The sequence below is a fragment of the Triturus cristatus genome, chromosome 4_1 (assembly GCF_964204655.1).
Source record: "Triturus cristatus chromosome 4_1, aTriCri1.1, whole genome shotgun sequence".
In the NCBI taxonomy this organism is placed as follows: Eukaryota; Metazoa; Chordata; class Amphibia; order Caudata; family Salamandridae; genus Triturus; species Triturus cristatus.
Genome location: NC_140585.1, coordinates 895,049,660 through 895,070,883, shown reverse-complemented (window position 1 = coordinate 895,070,883; position 21,224 = coordinate 895,049,660). Strand labels below are relative to the sequence as shown.

The 21,224-nt window shown below is 46.1% G+C and overlaps 1 protein-coding gene across 1 annotated transcript in view; it reads left to right on the top strand.

Moving 5' to 3' along the window:
* Positions 1–21,224, top strand: part of GTF3C6 (general transcription factor IIIC subunit 6) — a 123,815-nt gene that overhangs the window by 83,391 nt on the left and 19,200 nt on the right. Inside the window, exons 3-5 of the mRNA XM_085653681.1 lie at positions 12,555–12,618; positions 13,790–13,834; positions 14,056–14,166. Of these exons, the coding sequence (XP_085509807.1) occupies positions 12,555–12,618; positions 13,790–13,834; positions 14,056–14,166 (220 nt within the window). The remainder of the gene's footprint in view (positions 1–12,554; positions 12,619–13,789; positions 13,835–14,055; positions 14,167–21,224) is intronic.

Genomic DNA, 21,224 nt, shown 5'->3' with positions numbered 1-21,224 from the left:
TGTACAAGCTCCAACATGATGCACATGCAAACATAAGCATATAACCACAATGCTTGGCAATGAAAAAATAGACTGTAGTAGGCTTTCTTGCAAGCGGTTATTTTCTTCACCAGAACATTTCAACACTTTTAGAAATTAACTGAGAAGTGAGTGCCTGAAATGTTAATGGTGGGCGTGCCAATTTTCATCATATTTTAAAGAAGGTTTATGTTGGGGCTCTGCCTTTTATTCAAGGCACAGATTTCACACGAGTGGCAGCAATAAGTGTTAATGAGCGAAGCGGGGAGATTAAGTGAACTGGATAGGTGGTGATGGGGCAGTGGTTGGAAGCCGAAGCTAAACAACACCGAAGTGCGTGCAGGAAAGAAATTATAAACAAGCACGAGGCTCAAAACAGTCTTCAAAATGTACATCTAACCCAAAGGGGCAAAAGGACAAACTGCGTGCACCTTTTGATTAAATGTGTGCATAGAGTGCTTTTAAGAACTTGCGATTATTCTAAAGAGTGTGTTAATTGTGGCTTACGTACACACAGCAGACACACTTCATTTTCGGTCTGCATTCTGTCGCTGGCTTGGCCTGGTGGTAGTCCACCTTTCCACCAGACCAAGAGGGGCGCAGCAGACTTCTGCATGGACGAAGTACGGAACATATATTGAAGTAAATAATGAATACAATTAAAAGACTGCTCATGAGGACATAACTGCAGTTTCATGCATCATTTTTTCTGCAGTTTTATATAGCACAAACAGACCTTTAGATATTGGAGCACTGTAGATGAGCACCAGTTACAACAAGGACTCACAAATCCCGGAACTGCTCACTGAAGCAACACAACCTGTGACAGGCAGCGTGTGTTGCTGAACACTGACATGAAGCTTTAAGCAGAAACTGCTGTGTAAACAGTCAGAGGTGAGCTCTGTTCAGCTCGCCTCTGACCGTTGACACAATTCAGCAACACATGCTGCTTGAAGTGTCCCAGGGACTCCCTCCACATTCTACATATGTGAACAGGGCCGTCTTACTTACTGGTGCGCCGAGGTTCTTCGTCTGTCTTCAGCAGTTGCTCTGTCACCCGGATAGCGGACAGGTTCCCGGACCGATATGCACCCGATGTTGTTTCCAGAAGAAGGAAGGAAATGGATGGGGAAGGGAGGGGGAACAATGGCGCATAGAGGAAGCGTCGCCACTGAAGGGACGGAGCATATGTAAAAGTTATAGTGGGAAGTCCATAAAGCGGGCGTCACGCTGATTTAAAATACCATGACAGGAGGGAGCGTCGAAGGGTTTGACAAACGAGCGCGGCCGCCAAAATGTTAATTTATTAAATTACACATATCTGACATTCATTACTAACTGTTCCACGTGTATGTACTTTTTGTGTTAATCGACTTCTGACCCGCACCCTGGGAAGTTAGGAGATCCTCCCTTTTCCTCCTCCCCCTCACCAATGGCCGGGTCACGAGCCTGAAAGTGGCGAAGGCGTGTCTTGTGCAGATGAAGGAGCAGGACTGCAATCGGAGAAGAGGCTGCGCCGTGTGTGGTGCAGAGGTGGGGGACAGATTAACAGAGGGCTTCCCCGAAATAAATAACGTAACTGGTGACCTTTGTGTCTGGTTCATGCTATAAAACAAGCATTTGAATGCACAAACGGGAAGGGGGGGGGGCGGCGGGCGAGCGAGAAGACACCGGACTGCGGAGGGTGGAGAGGTACCGGAAGAAATTGCCTTGCGCAAAAGGCAAAACTGAAACGAGCAAGCAGCTGTGCCTCTGAGAGAGACAGAGGAAAGGGTCTACTCGGGGAGAGACAGAGGGAAGGGAAAACAAATAGTGCTTACCCAGTAATTAAAGGCCATAGTCGAACGCCGCCAGTAAAAGATCCAATCCCGGTGGGTGGGGCCAAAAGGGGACAGGGCGGCAACAAGGAGGGACTAAAAAGCCTCCTTAACAATAGAATGCCAGCGTTTAGCCTAAGCTATGATGCAAGCCAATAGGAAGAGGGGGCGGGGCTTCAAGTCCCCTTCCTCAACCGTATTGATTTCAAGAAGCTCTCGAATGCCGAGGGCAGCGCATGCGCGCTGCTATCGCTAGCCGAGACCTAAAAACAGTAATAAGTCTAGCACTGCACATGGTCATCCTCTGGTAGTGCAACATTGTCCCATAGAAAATAATGAAGACCGGGACTTAAATGTAAACCCCATGGAAAATAATGTTAATTTTAATTAAAAGATTTTAAATAGTTAAAAATATAAATAAATATAATTTAATGTTAACAATAATTTATTTTTGAAAAAATAAATATTTTAAGTTTTTTTAAAGCAAAATTACTTTCAATACGTTGAATGCATGATATACATCACTTTTAACAAGTAATTTAGAAGGACATGTATTTCTTAATTTAAATTTCAGGAAAATAAATGTTATGTATTTTACTCACATTAAAGGTTTAATTCAAATTTAAGATTATACTTTTGTAGCATTTTTATTATTTTGTTCTACATGTGGATTAAATGTACAAAGTTCACTCACATTAATTTTAGCATAACATTTTTTGTAGTTGTTTTACATTTAACGTATATGTTACCGTGTGTAGATCACGGGCCCAACTGTTGAACCTCCCTTTAAAAAAGTATAAGGAAAATCTTTGCAATTTAATAAGAAAATATTTGTTTGATAAATATTAATGTAAATTTATTTTAGATATTTATTTTGAATAGAGAACTGAGTAAAAAAAATACTACTACACTATATTTTGAATTAAATCTTTAATATAATAAATAAAAATTATTTTTTGAAGTTTAAATTTAAAAAATAAACTCCAGCATTAGTTAAAAAAAATATTTTTTATTATTCATTAGAAATTATCCAAAGTGGTGTATATACTTTATTAAGAATAATTCAATTATATTTTATTAAAATGTATTGTTGCATTACATTTGACATGCAAAAAGTTATTAAAATATTTTATAATTAAATTACAAATGACTAGTATTTTCGGAACTGAAGTTCATCATCGTTTGCTGATGTGGCAGATAGCACCGAGCGCATTCCTTCCCGCGGAACTTGGCAACAGACACTTGTAGCTTAAAGGTCAAAGCAATCCAGCAAGCAAATAAACTCGTATGACGCGGGCTCGCTGATGCTGTCATTAGCGCGCGTTCAGGATCAGTCTGATTAAACTTTCATATAAGGAATGAACAGCGTCACTGGAAATAAGCGACGGTGGGGGACACATTTTTGCAGCAGCATTGACTAGTTTAGGGTTAATCCCTCACGCAGGAATTAGTGCGAATAGACTTCCTCGTTCCCCGAACTTGAACTTTGTTTAAATTATCGCTGCGCCTTGACTGCCTTGGAACGCGCGATCACCCCTTCTTTCATCCCGGACACAGGAATAATTTGTACGGGCCAATCACGCAATTATTATTTAACACTGCTGATTGCTGGTTTGAACTGTTGCACTCACCTGCTCTGAAGCGAACACAGAAATCTCCGGAGTTTTGGTCTCGAATGCATCGATGTTCTGATCGACTGCCTCTGCTTGCACCAACCTGCCGGACACCAGCTCCATCTAGTGGAGAGAAGAGGAATATTTTTTCTTTGGATTTCACATTATCCTCTTGGATGCTTATCTTGGGACTGTGACGAAACAGAACACGAGATTGAATCCTGGCGGCGCTCCACAGGGATTGACAAGCGGCTTGGGAAGAGCAACCCTTTGACTCTCGCAGCACAGCTCAGCACTGGCGTAGAGCCGCGAAGCTCCGGACCCAGGAAACGGCGGTTCCCCCAACGCTGAGCGGCAGTCGGGGGACATTCTGTGGAACTGGCCTTCCCCGTTAAACCTCAATAGTATATCAGCGCGAAATCACGCCTTGGTGACTTTAACTGCCTTGTGAGGATCGTGCCACTGGATTGTTGCTGCTGCCTTCCTGCCCCATTTCTCACCCATTTCTCACCCACGGCTCGCCGGACCCGCTACGCGGGTCCCGCAGCGCACCTACCATCAGCGGGAGCCGGAATACGGAGAGGGGCTGTGACCTGTAGTAGGACCTGGGGTGTGTCGTGTGGAAGCTGGGCTGCGAGCGTGGAAGCAGGGACTCCATCTCCCAGGAGCCCCTGTGAGCCCAATCTGTTCCACCCGGGCCGCTCTCCCTGCTTGCCCCGCCCACCCGCCCATTTTCCTTCCTACTTTAACAAGCCCTTACCCCCGCGCGCGGGAGAAGCGCGAAGTCCGGGCCAAGGGCGGGCCCGTTTCTGACCGGTCAAGACCGGACCGGGCCATCCCTCTTTGCCTCTGGGCCCCAGGTCTCTCATCTCCATCTGAACTATGTCTGGCAGGGAACTTAGAAGTAAGTCCTCGATTGTTGGGGGTTCCATTGAGGGAGGCATGGAAAAATTCCTAACTAGAGCAAATTCAATAGTGTCCAAAGAAATCTTAGTACTGGAAAAACGCATGTCGCAAGAACTTACTGCAACTAAAAGATCTTCACTGGGACCAATCGCTAATGCTATAACGCCGGATAGACACTTGCCTACGGCGGATAATGCACCCTGTATAACCGAGCAAGATAGCACCCCTGGAAGGGAGGAGAATAACTCTCAGGATCTGGACCTTTTGGTTAACGAAATAATGCCAGAAATTGATTTAATCCTCGACAACGTTGTGAACTCACCCATCACTCCAGGGGCTGCCCCCAATAATATTATGCATCTAGGGCCTAGAGAAGGGACTATCCCAAAAAGGAAAAGAGTATATAACAAGAAAGAGGGAAGTCTAGCGAAAGTTGCCAGGCAAAATAGTAGTAATATCAAACCAGGAAGGCCTGCTGCAGGGCTACCAGATTTGGGCAGTGGATTGGTAGACTTGACTTTGCCCCCTCCCGTTACCCATATCCCAGGCCAGCATGGTACTGCACTGACCCTTGAAAATCTGGGAGCGCTATTTAAATCTATTTTATATCCCCTAGAGGCCAAATTGGAACAGATTGAAACTAGATTGGCTAACATTGAGAGAGTAACGTCCATTTTAGTAGCAAGACCTACTCATGCCAATATTTCCAGTACAATTATTCCTGAGGGTGCTCTCCCCCCCTTAGCTAGTAGTATGCCTATCCCCAGCTGCAGATTGTCTGGACCACTGGGCTCTAAACCTCTTCCCTTGGTACCTCCTAGGCAGTCGCCGGCCTGCTCCCTGGCAGGTGCCAGAGGCAATGACAACCTGGGGGTTACAGTTACAGACAGGGGTAATAGGGCACCTCCAACGTCAGTGAAAGATATCAGGGCTAGTAAACCCCGAACCCCGGACCTTCCCCTTGAAGCTAACCGCTTTATGGTGGTCTTGGCGGGTGTCCCAGCCCTAGAAGAAGGGGAAGATGAATAATTTACCTCACTTAAAAGCAAGGTTGTCAAATGGCTTAATTGGAACAGACCCCTGCCAACCCAGCTGTCTAGTGAGATTGTAATGCTAAGAAGGGTACCTTGGGTGGGAAAGCTGGCAAAAACTATAAATGGGGACTGTATAACAATTAATTATAGGGACCCCAGAACAGTCCACCATATTTGTGCCGGTTTTAATAGGTCTTTTGACTCCACTATCCAGACCCTGCCGCTTTCTTTCTTTTATCCCCCATCCCCGATGACCTATGGGAGTGGCAGTAACGAGTGGACCAGGGTCAACTATAGGGGCAGAAATAGGAGATATCATGGCGTTCCAGGCCCTATGCCATCTAGAGCCATGTTTTGCGATTACAACTGTTTTAGCTGCCTTGATGCAGTCGACTGACTACCCCAGGAAACACAGCCATCTCTTGGGGAGGGGAGCACACCCCTGAGTGTAGAAGCTTTAACAGGAAGTACCAATCAGTTAGAATTGGCCTGTGCGGAGTATCTGCCAACGGCTGGTGCTCGGCTAGGGCCAAACACCCAGTCCCAATTTCCCTCCGTGTGTGCCAGTCAACTTAGTAGCTTGGCGGCCACTAAGGATTTGACATCCCTCAGTAGTCCCGTGGGGGATATCCCTGGATCTGATGCTGTGGATTATGGTGCAGGGTTTAAAATCTTGAGTTGGAACATCGCAGGCTGGCGTAAAAAGGAGGAGGCCCTAGGGTGGAGGGAAACTGTTAACGGCCAGGACATACTCTGCCTCCAAGAGACCTGGTCCACAGAAGAGATTCTCTTTGATGGCTTTGTCTCTTTTAACTGCCCGGCGCAGGCATCAGCCATGGGTAGGGCCAAAGGCGGTCTTGTGATCCTTTTGTCCGTAAGCTTCCCGGTGAAAGTTGAATCTCATACCATTGTAGGATCCCATTCACAGGTCCTCTGGCTGCAGCAAAGTGGGGGCCGTGATGTCCTGCTGATTAACCACTATAACAACATGTTTGATTCCTCGAGCTCATTTGTAGTCAATGAACTTGCAACTGTAATTGATAAACTATGTAGGGCTAACCCGGTTCCATTAGTTATTATCTGGGGGGGTGATTTTAATATTCCCACATGTACTTTCTCTTTTTCTAATGCCTGCAGATTTGATGGGGACCGAGGGGCCGACCGGGCTCATTTTGTACATACAACTTACGGAGAGTCATTAAATGCCTTATTGTTAAAATTGGATCTACTTGTTCATGTGCCCGCTAATGATAGGGAGGGCAACCCGGTCCCAACTTTCGTAGGGAGGAACTCAGCCCCTGTTATTGACCACCTGTTGGTTTCGGAGAACATCAGCTCTCTCTGTTCTGTCCCGCAAATTGTAGACCTGTCCCTTAGTGATCATAACGGAATTACTTTTACCACCTTGATTTGGGGGAGGAAGGTCCAAGTTGCCCGTAGGACAGTTGCTGAATTAATCCCTCATAGGCCTAATGGATGTAGAATAAAATGGTGCAGTGACAATTCTGAGAAGCTGATGTCAAAAATTGTGGCTGTAAGTCTCCCTGAGCTGCAGCGCTGTTTAGATGATAATACAAGTGCGGCAAGCATTATCGTTGACTTCGAGTAAATTAATGCCATAACTAAAAAAATACTTACTGCCCCCAACAGGCCCAGGGCTAACGTGGGATGGTTTGATAGGGCTTGTACGAAGTCCTTGCAGGAACTAAAGAAAGCCCTATGCAATCTCCCCAGGGACAAGTGTGTTGTTAAATCCCTCAGAGCAAACTATAAGGACCAGTTGTCCCGTAGGAAGCATGAATTACGGGAGGAAGCCTGGGATAATTTCTCCAAAGCAGCCGAATTGCGGGACAGCAAACTCTTCTGAAGTACTGTGAATAGTCCTTTTCTGCATCAGAAGGAGGCTTACCCAGTATTGTCAGCCCAGGTTAGTGAAGAAAACTGGGTTGTGTTTTATAATAGCATTTTTAATCCAGGGGGGAAACTAGTACGTGCCCTAGAGCAGCAGCCCTTGGTCCAAACCTTCCCCTAAATATTACAACTGACGAGGTAGTTACTGCCATCCAAAACAGCAAGGGAGGGAAGGCCCCAGGGCCTGATGGGGTGCCGATAGACCTTTACAAAGCTGACACTCTTTTGTGGGGCCCCCTTCTGACCAAAGTCTTCAACGCGGCAGTTATGGTAAGCTCCCCTCTTACATGGGGTGAATCAATTATTATACCAATCTACAAGAAGGGCGATAGGAGCGAGGCAAAGAACTACCGCCCTATCTCCCTTCTGGACTCCTCCCTAAAAATTATGAGTAGGGTGCTCCTACAGCGTCTGGAGGAATGGGCAGAGGTCAATGGTATCTTGGCTGACTCCCAATTTGGGTTTCGTAGGGGCCTTGGTACCGTTGAGCAGTGTGTTAATTTAGATCTTATCATAGGTAAATACACCCGAGCCAAACATGGCTCCTTATTCCTCTGCTTTGCTGATTTGTCCAGCGCTTTCGATTTGGTGAACCATGCCCTTCTGTGGACCACGTTATTAAATATGGGCGCCCCACCCGCAATTATTTATTTTCTGGCCAGACTATACAGTAAACTATCGGCCAGGATTCGTTATGGCCAAGCGGCTGAATGCACTGATGATATTGAGGTCAAATCAGGTATCAGACAAGGCTGCGTCCTTGCCCCACTGCTCTTCTATCTTTTTATTAATGACATGGACTCTGAATTGAGATTGGTCTCCGCTGATGCACCACAAGCCGAGGGCCAAGCCATTCCTGTACTGCTCTACGCAGACGATACTGTTTTATTGTCTAGAACTACAGTGGGTCTGCAGAGATTAATGGGTAGTTTTTTTAGTTTTATCCAGGGGAGGAAATTAAAAATTAATAACTCCAAGACGTTTATTATGGCTTGTGGCAAGAAAATAAAAAACCTGAGATCTTTCCAGTTTGTGGACCAAAAGATACAAGTGGTGGATACATTTTGCTATTTAGGCATCACTCTCAGCAGTAATGGCATGTGGGCACAGGAGACTTGTAACGTTAAGGCCAAAATGGGCAAAGCCATTTCTGGTGTTTTTAAATTCGCCTCAAAATTAGGAAGCCGGCGTCTTTGTGATATGTTGCACATTTACCGCCTTAGATGTGTTTCTGTGGCCCTCTATGGATCAGGGGTTTAGGGTCATTGTCGCCATGGAGACCTCCAGGTGGAGGAAAATAGCTTTTTAAAGAGGCTTCTTTGTCTTCCAACTTCAGCCTCCACTGGACTGTCCCACCTTGAGGTTGGGCTGGAATACCTGACTGACCTTACGGGGCTAGGCCCACTAATGACCTGGAGATCGATTTGGGCAAAGGAGGAAACTGGCTTCACTAGGAAAATTATCCAAGACTGCCTCCGTTTGGATAAACATAACCAGATCCCATGGCTTAATTACGTGATCTTATCCTATAGAGAGATATTTGATATGAATGTTTTGGTGGACCCTGCCAGGGCTGTAGATTCCTCAAAAAAGGAGCTAAAACTTATTTACTTGGGGACTAAATCCAAAGTGCGTAGAGACATAACCCGACCGATGGCTACTCACCAATTTCACTACTCCCTTAACCAGGCAAGTTTAGGTTTCAACAAGTACCTAAAAGTGGTCACCAAACAATCTCATCAGTATGTCCTCACCAGACTACGTCTAGGTATTGCCCACATTTTAGTGGCCTTTCCGTTGATTAATAATTACACGGCAATGCCCTGTCCCTGTGATGGGACTTCGAAGCAGAGTACCGAGCACTTTTTGCTTCTTTGCCCTCTGTATTTATATCTCCGAATTGCCTACCTCAAACCACTTTTTAAAAAATATTCAGTGTCTAATGTCAGATCTGCGACGAGCCTTCTTTTTGCACTTGACGAACCGGATGTATGCTTTTTTACAGCGACTTTTATTTTGCAATCTGTGTCCGTCAGGAAAAGTATGATCTACTGAAATTACATGTGAAATGATACTCGTAGATGTTGTCCATCTGGCTCACCCCCCCTTCCTGCCCCATTTTTTTTTATCGTTAACCGAATGTATTGTTATTTTATCATTTCATGTATTGTATTGTATTACTGATGCCATGTGCTTTTATGACTGTTTTTAAACAATCGAATAAAGTTTTGAAATGAATGACAAATATTTTTTATAAAACATTTTAACATATTTTTTTAATATGTTTAGCTATTTAAAATAATTTAATGGGGAATTTATTTTAACTCCCTAATTCTTTCTTTTCTTTTTTTCTTCTTTTTAAAAAACAAAAATATATTGGAGTTTTTTTCTTTTGTAACTGTCTTAGCTAATCTTTATTTTCAAGAGTGCTTGGCCATATGTGGTGCCAGACTTACTCCAGCTCTGAGCAGGTGTACTCTGCTACTGTTTTTGGGTCCTTTTTGGCTGTAGAAACTATAGAAGGGCAGTTTGTAAATAGCTATGGAATTACTCTTTAGTGGGGGGGGGGGTTGACGTCCCTCCCTAAACCCCTTCCTAATCCTTCTAAAACTCCTCCTTCATCCTCTCTAAACCTCTCCTCCTTATTTGTACATTTTACTCATTTTCAATTCATTCCCGAGTCCCTCCCACATTTACTTCTAAAATGTATACTAACGTGCAGAGACTGCAGTCAGGGCAAAGATCTCCTCACATATTGGTATAGGAAAGCCAGAGGCGTAAATTCCGTACCTAGGTTTGTGAATAGCATTTTGTGGTACGATTTGTATCCCGGAAAAACAATGGGAGAGAAAGAGTTTCTATGTTAGGGGTACACCTAGTCCCCTAGAACAAATTTTAACAAACAGTGGAAGGAGTACACCCTCAAAGGTAATTCAATACCTCAAGGATAAAGAGAGGTGCACTGAAAGGAATTTTTTTTAGCCTTTCTTATAGAAGACCCCTCACTCACCAACCTAGTTGGTGACATGCTTCATCATCGGGGTCCCACCCGGATAGCCGAGTGCCATCCGGGTGTGCTGCGACACCTGACTACAGTGGAGCTGGCCGATTTGTATCCCTACACATCATATTACAAAATGCAGTTTGTTAATAGGCTCCAAATGTATAAAAAATCTGTAAGTAAGGCAGTTAAGTCTATTGGTGTTTTTAGTAGTCAGTTCTCTGTTTTCCCGTAGAATTTATGTATGTACAGAAAGCCTATAAACATTACCTTTATTACCAGCAGGTTCTTCATTCCCTTCAAACATTATGATTGGCTCTTTCAGAAGAGCAATAGATCAGTATTCATACAGGTACTACCAGCATCAATGGTACAAACTATGCTGAGGCCAATTAGGATTATTTTTCACTTTGCCTAAGATACATTTAAACTGAAAAAAGAATATGAACTGCAACAGAATTCTTCTGGTATGTGCACACCTGTCTATTTACAGTCCTTGCCCTGTACGCCTTGTTCTCCAGATCTGTTGGTCCTGTGGCATATGCAAGGGTTGTAGTTGTATGTTTTGCCTTGCATTTAGCATTGGACAAAAAGGAATGCCTTGTTTACCATAGCCTGTTGGTTTTGAGAGGATAGTAAATCTCGAAATACATCAGAAAGAGATGGGTGATGTGCTCTACATAATAAATTTGGCTGTAATTATATGCCATCTGTTCCCAATTCTCGAGGGAAATATTACATTCCCATTCTTAAATTTAATTCTCGAATTTACAAATTCAGAATGTGCAGAACATTCTGTTTGGAGACGTCATTTATATGTGTAGGATTTCCACAAGATGTGCAAATTTTTTCCACCACAGAGTGGAAAGGTGGGCATTCCTGTGAAGTAGGCATTACTAATATTACATAATTCCACAAAAACCTAAGGGCCTGATTACAAGTGCGGTGGTCTTTCGACCACTGCACTTGCTGTGTTGTAGCAGTGGCGGTCCACCATCTGCCGTATTGTGACTCTCACTGTTGTACTGGCATTGGACCGCCGCCTGCGCCAGCTAACAGCTGTTCCCTTGCGCTGGCGCCGTGGAGGGGAAATGTAATATGCTGAGCGGCACTGGTGCAGACCCGCCGAGGATATTACAAGTTCCTCCACTGCCAGCCTTTTTATGGCGGTGAGCCCGCCACGAAATGGCTGGCGGTGGGGATGCCCCCCCCCCCCCGCCCTGGGGATGCATTCAGGGGTGCACAACATGCCATGTCTGCTTGCACCCCCAGTTCAGCATGGACTTCAAAGTCCATGCCGTGCTGGAACATTTTTGCCGTTCACATTGCAGTGACCTTTTTCAAGGGACCGGTGTGGGATAGGCAAAAAGACTGTCCGCCTGCACGAGTTGTAATCAGGCGGGCGGTCCTTGCATCGCTTTGGCACGGCCACGCCAACAAAAAGCGAGCGCAACTGTGCCAATGTCATAAGCAGGCCCGTAGTTCCTTTGTGCAACAAACCTTTACAATCTTCCACTTCCTACCTTACACATCAAGTCAAGCAGGTGTGGAAAAGTGCAAGCAACAACCCAGCTTTTGCGGGATCTTTAGCAGAAGGGTAAGCCTTCGCATTCAAATGTATTTTCTTTGCGGAGAAAATAAATCGCTGAAATTTCACATTAATCCTAAAGTTGCATTTATCTATTTCCACTATGGGGACACTCGGCAAACACTGTCGCTGTAACTATAATATAATAGTTTTCTCTGACATACCCGCGCCAGTTTGGTTTAATGCTGTGATTGGTGTGTTTTGTAGACAAGAATCCATACTGAGCCAGTGACCTAAAGCACTATAGTTTGTAACATATTAAATACATTGCCGTTATTGGCAAAATTGATGTCAGCGCCATTAGTTTTTTTTTCATTTTATTTTGTTATTGATGCCTTACAGTTGCTACTGAAGACTACGATTGCTTGTATGTACATATTTGTATTTCTTGTTCATCAGAATGCTTTATTGTGCAAAATGTTTGCATTGTTTTGTAAAATGAAAAGTCAAGTGAGTGCTTTTATGCATCAAAGGAGTGCGAAATAAATCTTAGCACTGCTTCTTAGATTTCTCTGTCACGTTGAAGGGTCATCTTCGTAAAGTCACTGTGGCAGGAGATTGTACGAATTTTCGGATAGATAATGTGAAACCATCTCTTCTTTCTGATGGGTCTTGCACACTTGTGCCTCTGAGTAAGAGCCATGTACTGCTCTTTTATTTTTGCAGGGAATAGACACAGAAAAGCCCATCTTACAAGTTGACAAGTATGTCTTTGCTGGGGAGTATTCAGGTATGACAAAACTGCAAATGAAAAGGCCTCTCTGCCCTTCCAACCTCTTGTTTTTAAGACATCTTTTTAATGAGTTTCACAGAAAAGAGAAAGGGCATCACATGTGGCAGAATAGTAGATAATAGCTTGTAATTCACATTAGTTAGGTAATTTCCAGTCAGCAGTGCCGCAACAGGCGTGACTTGTGCAGCACGTTACGTTGCTGAATTCTTGGCACCTCTCCGCATGTCCTACTGCAGCTGCACTTGTCAGTGCTATGGTACTTCCCCCAAGGACACTTTACTGACCTTATCTGGATCCTCTCCAAATTTTTTACACTCTTGTAAGAACTCCAAATGACATGTTCAAGGTTGTCACATAATATATAAAAAATGGCTGTTCTTTGCCAAACCTGCTTGCTTGTCTCTGCTTTAAGAACACCTCAGTGCACAAAAATCATCAGCGTTGGAACATAGAGCAAGAAACTGATTTCCCCTTGAACTCACAGAAGAATAGTTTTTGTGGAATTTTTAAAAGTAAATGTGAAACCTACCTATTTTCCCAACGAATTTAAGTTACTCAGATTGTCAGGAGTGTCTGATCAAGCGTCCTATTTCAGCGCTTTGACTCATAATAATGTGTATGCTGTACATTAAAAACTACAGTTCTTTGACGTCAACTTGCATAATTTGTGTAAAGTTGCTGTGTTTGCAAGTTTCTTGGATGCTTGTACAAATATGTGAGGTATAACTGCTGCACATGTTTGATTTGAATACCGACTTTGCTACGGTTTAAATTCAGTAACTATGGAGATCAAAAATATGTTTGCTGCCTGTTCAGTGAACTCTGGGAAAACAATGTGGGTTGGTTTGGTGGTTGCCCCTTTTCCAAGTTGGGAGATACCCACTAAAACCTCAGTTGGCATACTTGTTCATCAGAGCAGAGGTTGCATTGGAATTATTTATTTGAGGAGTTTTATATAGCGCGAAAATGACCCTTCAGGGTATCAGAGCGCTGTACATATAGCAGTAAGGTCATACATACAAGGGAAAACGCAAAAAGGAATATGAAGCTTGATTTGCCCTCACACCTTAGAGTCACAATGACAATGTTGACAATATTCACTCATTTTTAAAGAACAAAAAGTCTTTAATTTGTTTCTCATTCACTGGTGCTTATGTTCTTTTCACAGATACTCTAGGCACCTGTGTGATTTTTGAAGAAGATCCAGATCATGGTAAGCATCCGTTTTCCTCTGAGTTTCACCAGCAATACCCCTCTGCCTTCACTTCTTTCAGTAGAAATTGAGCGGTACTCGTAACATTAACATTAAGAACTTACTTTCACCATATTCTTGCAGCTGCGTGCCATTTTAATTAATGAGTGCCACCATTAAGCTTCCCAACGGTCCTCTTTTGTCCATCTTTTAAATTGTTCCCATTTGTGCTTCGTTTTCAGTGGAGAATGAGGGCAGTGCACCCCAGCTGAAATACAAGTGTCATACTATGAAGAAGCTGAGCATGACACGGACATTCCTAGTGGAGAAGAAAGAAGGCGAGGAAAGCTCAGGTCTGCCTCCGTACCCCATAATATTTACTTTGTTTAAAAAATTCTGTTTGGCATGGACTGGTGTGTGAACTTTGCTCAATGGGCGTTTAGTTGTCATGGGCATTAGTGTTGGCATTCTGATTAAGCTACAGAGGAGGTCAGCCATTTATAGGGTAAACAATACATCCTCAATGATTCTGAAAATTCAAACAGGGCTGGTGAGACCCTCAGCCTAGGCCTCTTGTGACAGCCAGCCACAACCCTTGCCAGTACCACCCACTGGACACCAGCCTGAGTCCTACTCAGAGCCGTTGGAGACAAGCTCAGACTAAAGCACTAAGTCACTACATGGCTTAAAGCAATAGTCCTTATGGCTGTAGAGTGGATACTCCTCACCTAAAATGGCGGCCAAGTCAAAACCTAATGACGCGCTGGCAGGTGTGAGCCTGCAAGGGAAATCCTTTCTCCAGATGGGCGAGCACCACTCAACCATGCTTCAGTTTGTGGCAGTCTGAGAATGTGCAGCAAGTTCTCCCAGCATTATTGCACCCTTGCTTGTGCTGTCTTGTGTGTGCTCACACTGCCAAATATGTCCCATGATACCTGGAGACACTATTTGAAGCAAGGGCACTGAAGGGACTATGATGGTTCTTAAACGCTATTTGCCAGAGCGTTCAACAGTATGCTAGGTGCATGCCCAAATCAGAAACTCCAGATCTTGCTGTGACCCCCTTTAGAAAGCCTTCAGCCAGCTGCCGCCACAAAAAGGGAACTCTCTCTCACCCCATTGCTCCTGCCTTCCCACTGTGTAACCCATAGTAAATAATAAATAAGTTAAAAAGCATATTTTCCTTTCAAAGAGTGACTTCTCTTCTAGAGGAAAATGGCCCAGAACCTGTTGACGGAGCCTGTCCAAGAAAGTCTTCCGAGCCTACAGAAAAGATTTATAAAGGTTATTGTTAGAATCCCCGGTTCCCTGGTTGGTTGAGGTAGGTACCTTAGGCCAAACAGGGACCCACGAACCCCCAACGTTAGGGAAAGACAGGTCACCTCTAGAGATAGCCCCCCCGCTCCACCCCCTTGGTAGCTTGGCACGAGCAGCCAGGCTTATCTTCAAGTGTAAAGTATTTGCAGTTACACTCACAGCAACCCAATGATGATGCCACAAATAGACTCCAAACGAGTTTCATAGAAAAACAAGTATATGTTTATAAAAAGATATACGATGCAACCACACAATACTAAAGCAACATATGCATCGGTGTAAAGCTCCCCCGGCCTAATATTATTGAGCTAAACTAAACAAACCTCTGTAATCCTAATGTCATAATATGCAGTTCGTTATGCAACAATCAGGTATTTCACAACATAAAAATAATGCAGATCGTAATACTGCTATCTTGTGATTTGTACTGTTATTGTAATGCAGTGCGTAATGCAAAAACGTGGTAAACTATTATGCCCCCGTAATGCAATGTGTACGGTCCCCTTCAGATACTCTGTTAGGAAAAAGCAATGCAACGTGTAATACAGTTATCAGGCAGTTCGTTATGCGAAACTAATGCAATGCGGAACACATATATCAGGCAGTTCGGTATGCAACACTAATGCAATGTGGAATACGACAATCCGGCAGTTCGTGATTCAGGACTAAGACAAGGCGTAACACACCAATCAGGCAGTTCGTTGTGCAAAACTAATGCAATGGGCAATACGACCAACAGACAGTTTGTTGTGCAGAAATAAGGCAATGCGTCATACAATCATCAGATACTCCAGTATGCAGGACTAATGCAATAAGTAATTTACTCCAGCACCGTTCACGGTGCCTCCGGCGGTCTCTCCGCCATTCGTGATGGCTTGCGGTTAGTCTCCGTCCACAGTACACAGGTAAGATATAACACAGTGAATGCAGCTTCGCACTCCGGCCTGGTGCTGCCACCCCCTTGGCACACGGGCCGCGATCCGCGCCGAAGCAGAGGCTCGCGCTGCAGGACAGAGAAAGAGGCCGAGAGCATCCCCCTCCGAGCCCACGCCCCGCCCAGGAGTTGACACACATTACCTGGGGGGCGCGAACCCACTCTCCTCGTCCAGCAACTTGGGCCTCCGATGCAATTTCTCTGAATTTCCGGGCAATGGGAAGATCCAAGGCTGCACACTACACCCGCACTCCGAGTCAATGAGACTCACTGGACTCCGGGTGCACGATAACCAGACAACTCCTCACGAGGGTCTCAGGCTGCACACGACACACGCACGCAGCGTCGCTGAGACACACTTTTTTTTTTTTTTTTTTTTTTAATTTTCAACAAACCTTTATTCAGCGGGAAGAAACAACACACAGCTTTTATGCCTACAACCATCATGTGGCCGGCAGCGGAGTATTAAAAATGAAAGGTGGCCGTGTACACAGCTGTCCGCCTACAACCCGCTTAGGGCCGGCAGCGTGATAAGAATCTTTGACATAGGTGATGGCAGTTAAGGGGATGGCAGTAGTCTGTGTTTCGCGTAGCCTGTATTTAATCAGTGAACAGAGGAACATGTGTAACGTGTCTTTGATAAATAATGCATCATAGTCCAGTGGTAGACCCATAGGTGTCGAGAGCGCTATGTACTGGAAAAACAGCACCCATCACCCCTACACAACAGATGAGTGGGCTGTGTTCGCACCTGGCCAACCCGTCAGTCTCCTACTAGAGTGGCAGTACACCAGACATGAGTGAGATAAACGGTCAACCTGCCCCTAGCGGAACAACCCTTCGGGCCCTTCACCGTAGTGGAAGTAGTAGGTTAGGGTCTGAGCAATAAACTACAGGGGGCCATGTCACGTCTGTGGATGTGATAACAGATAGGTTGTGAGAGGGCCCCAAATATCTACCGGTCTGGATGCTGAGGGCAATAGTTCTGCATATCTAAGCAGGGTATCCTGGCAGTGTACCTTGTCTTGGTTTTGCTACGAATCTTTGAATTTAGGGGCTCTGCCTCTCCCCCACCTACAAGCGATAAGTCTCTTCGCTATAAGAAGAGCGGTTGTGGTGAACCTGCGAACCGATCTCTTGACGTTTTTGGTGTAGCCTAGAAGTGCCTGTGTTGGAGACGGAGTCATAGGGATATCAATCATTTCCGAGATGCCAGCGTATACCTTACACCAATAGTCGGCGATTTCCCGGCAGTTCCAGGCCATGTGCAAAAAATCCGCCGCAGGTGAGCGGCAGCGCCAACAGAGATCATCCTCCCGCAGGCCCACCCTACACATGTGGGCGGGAGTGCAATACAGCCGATGTAGAAACCTGTAGTGAATAATCCTGAATCTACTGCTGGAGGAGATCTGCTCAGTCTGTAGGCAGCAAAAGCTCCAGAGGTCGTCGTCAAGGGGTACCCCTAGTTCTGCTTCCCACTTTGTGCGTGCCTTACAGGGTTCTAGGTCTGGTGTATTGCGTAGTGTGTGATAGAGCTTGGAGACTGCGTGTGATGGAGTGGTAGCCTGTAGCAATTGGTGTAAAGGGTCTAAAGTAGGTGGTTCATCTGGAAATCCCTCCGTAAGTGCACGAATACCACTGCGGAGTCGAATGTAGAGAAATGTGTCCATTGGGGTAGGTGTGCTGTCGGCTAAGATATGCGTCAGCGAGCGAAACTGTCCGTTTGTATAGAGATCTCCCCAGGTCTTAATGTGAAGTTTGTCTATAAATTTCTGAAATAATCGTTCCTGTAGGACGGGTAACTTAGGGTGGTACGCCAGGGGGAGTAGTGGGGAATATATGAAGGACGTGCGGAGTGTTTTTGCGATATGCCGCCATGCTAGGACTGAAGAGGAAACCGTGGTATGGTGTGCGCACCTTGTCTCTGGTGCACTAAATATGGCACCTTCCAATGGGATGGGATCCGCCAGCCAATGTTCTACCGCTATCTGTGGCATGAAGGGGGTGGGGTGGAACCAATGATAGACATAGTGCGCCTGAGCGCTATAATAGTAGAGCTCAAACTCTGGTAAATCAAATCCACCTTGCGCGAATGGGCGAGTTAAAACGTCCCAGCTCAGACGTGGTCGTCTCCCCCCCCAGACTAGACGAATAAGCTCTGAGCGCAAGCGTTGGAAAAAAGATTTGCCCGGATAATATGGGATATTTAAGAAGAGGTAGAGGAGTTTGGGAAGTACCACCATCTTTATGAGCGAGGCACGACCCGCAAAAGAAAGCGGCAGCGTGATCCATCTGGTCACACAAGTCTGAATATGTTCGAATGTGCGGCCGTAATTCATTCGCATCAATTCTTCCCGATCCCGAGAGAGCAGTATGCCTAAATATCGTACCTCATCGTCGCACCATTTCAGTGGATAATCAAGTTGGAACGGCCGAGCAGCCATAGTGAGCGGGAATATAGTGGATTTTCCCCAATTAATGTGGATACCGGACATGTGCGCGAACCTAATGAATTCCCTCAAGATAGGGTTAAGGTTAGCAGCAGGGTCGCGGAGATACAGCGTGATGTCATCCGCGTACAATGATATGAGCACCTCTCGCTGCAAGCAGCGCAGGGCCTTGTCCCTGTGATGCTGTCGGAGTCTAGCAGCCAACGGCTCCATCGCTATGGCGAACAGAAGTGGGGATAGGGGGCACCCCTGACGTGTCCCTCTCGATATAGCAAGGGCTTCGGATATCCGACCGTTCACCACCACCCGAGCTACCGGCCGATTATAAAGGATATCTATCCACCGCGTGAATCCGATCGGCAGTCCCATGTTGCGCAGGATACATTGGAGATAGTCCCATTCCAGGGAGTCAAATGCCTTAGTGGCGTCCAAAAAGACTGCCACCAGTGGCAATTCAGGGTCTACATTCTGCAAGATGGAGAAGAGGGTCCGGAGGTTGTGGGAGGTAGCCCTGCCTGGGACAAATCCCGCTTGATCTGACAACACCAGACCTCCCAGTATCAGCTGCATTCGGTTAGCCAATACTTTGGTCAGAATCTTGGCATCACAGTTGATTAAGGAGAGGGGGCGGTAAGAGTCGCAGTATTGAGGGGGTTTCCCGGGTTTTAGCAGGGAGGTAATCAGAGCTTCCTGCATTGATGGTGGGAGCGCCCCGGTTTCGTGAGCCTCCACATAAACCTCGCGCAGTAGTGGTGCCAGGATATCTACATAGGCTTTGTAGAAATCCATGGGGAAGCCATCCAGGCCGGGGGCCTTACCCGGCGCCATCTGTCCAATTGCGTCTCTAATTTCCTCCAGGCTTATGGGCTCTGCCAGGAACTCCCGCTGCCGGTCCGAAAGCCATCCCAATGTGAGTTCCCTCAGATAGTCATCTATATCGAGATTACCCACTCTGGTGGTAGAGTATAGGGTCGAGTAGTGTGCAGTGAAGGCATCAAGGAGCGATTTAGTGTCCCGCAAAGGTGACCCCTCTACGCTTTCCAGCTCCAATACAAAATTTGAGCTCCGAGGAGGGCGGACCACTCCCGCCAGGAATCTCCCGGGGCGCTCTCCCTCCCCATAAGCCCTCGCCGTGAAGTATTTACCCCTGAAGTTAACCTCTCTCTCCGCGGTAGATTTGTAGTCCGACAACGCCGTCCTGTATTGTGCTTGCGTATCCGAGTTAGTGGCAAAATCGGGTTGAGTTTCTAGTGCATGCAATGTAGTTTCCAAGTCGTGCAGAGTGGTACGTAAGGCTCGCAGCACTCCTGAGCCCTTGGAGATACAAATACCCCGCATTGTGACCTTCAGCGCCTCCCATAGGGTGGCGACTCGTTCTACTGACCCTTTGTTATGCGACAGGAAGTCCTCAATGTCTTGACACAGCTCGGTGCGGAACAGTTCATCAAGTAAAATGTTGGGTTGGAGGCGCCAGGAGGGCGACCTCCCCATCACGTCAGGTAAGCGGAATTTAGCCAGCACCGGGGAGTGGTCAGAGAACGTACGACTTACATGTTGTACTGTGACCAGAGAGGGAGCTAAATTTCTGGAAGTGAATAGGTAATCCAGTCTGGCCCATGTGGCGCGTGCCGTATTCCAGTGTGTGCCCTCCTTCCGCGTCGGATGCAAATGTCGCCACGTATCTATGATGTCCTGTGTATTACAAAGGTCGCGTAAATATCTGTGTGTGTTGGTGTAGTGCAAGGTAGAGGGATTGGATCTATCGAGCTCAGGGTTAAGCACTGCGTTAAAGTCGCCCCCCCATATGAGGTGCGTGGATCCCACTTCCCCAATTCTGTTCCAGAGAGCAACGAAACTACTAGGGTCATCCCAGTTAGGGCCATAGGAGCAGGCCAGAGTGATGGTGTCCATTCCTATCCTTCCCCAAGCCATACAATATCGTCCTTCCCGGTCAGCTACCTCGCCCAGGGGAATGTAGGGGACTCCTCTTTTTATCAGAATAGCGGTGCCTCTCGCATAGGACGAGTAGGGCGCAAAGGTAGAGTGGGCCGCCCACCTGGCGGCGAATGTGCTACTACGACGGGGATCCATATGGGTCTCTTGTAGGAAGACTACCTGTACCTTCAATCTATCCAACGCTCCTAGTATGTGTCGTCGCTTCCTTGGATCTCCCAGGCCTCTAACATTCCAAGTGATAGTCGAGAGGAGCCCTCCCCCATCTATGTCAGTGTTGACGGGGCTACCCATGTCCGTAGATAGTGGAAGAATAGGTCAGGGAGCATACCACGTTATTCCCTTCTTTATGCCACTGGAGGTCAAAGATGTCGGCTGGTACAACAATACGATGCATGTTCACTTCCCCAGAACTGAATTCAACAAAAACAAATACAACCCCCTGAAAACCACCCCGCCCACCCACACCGACATCCCAATCATGTCGAGCATCACCCCCACCCCATATAAACTCACAATACCAAGTCATTACCCTACTGGGGAACACCCAATTGGGGGACACAAGGGGTCCGGACCTGCCTTCCACCTCCCCCAATATTTCACCCGCTGTCCGCCAGACACTTTAGCCAGCGACAGGTGCGGGAAGGGGAGGGAAATGCCGGGGCGAGGTCATAGTTAAGGAACAGCTGGGAAACCCATAAAGGCTGCAGAGTTCAGTTAGCGGCGGTCCACCACGCGAGGACCAGGGCACTTACCA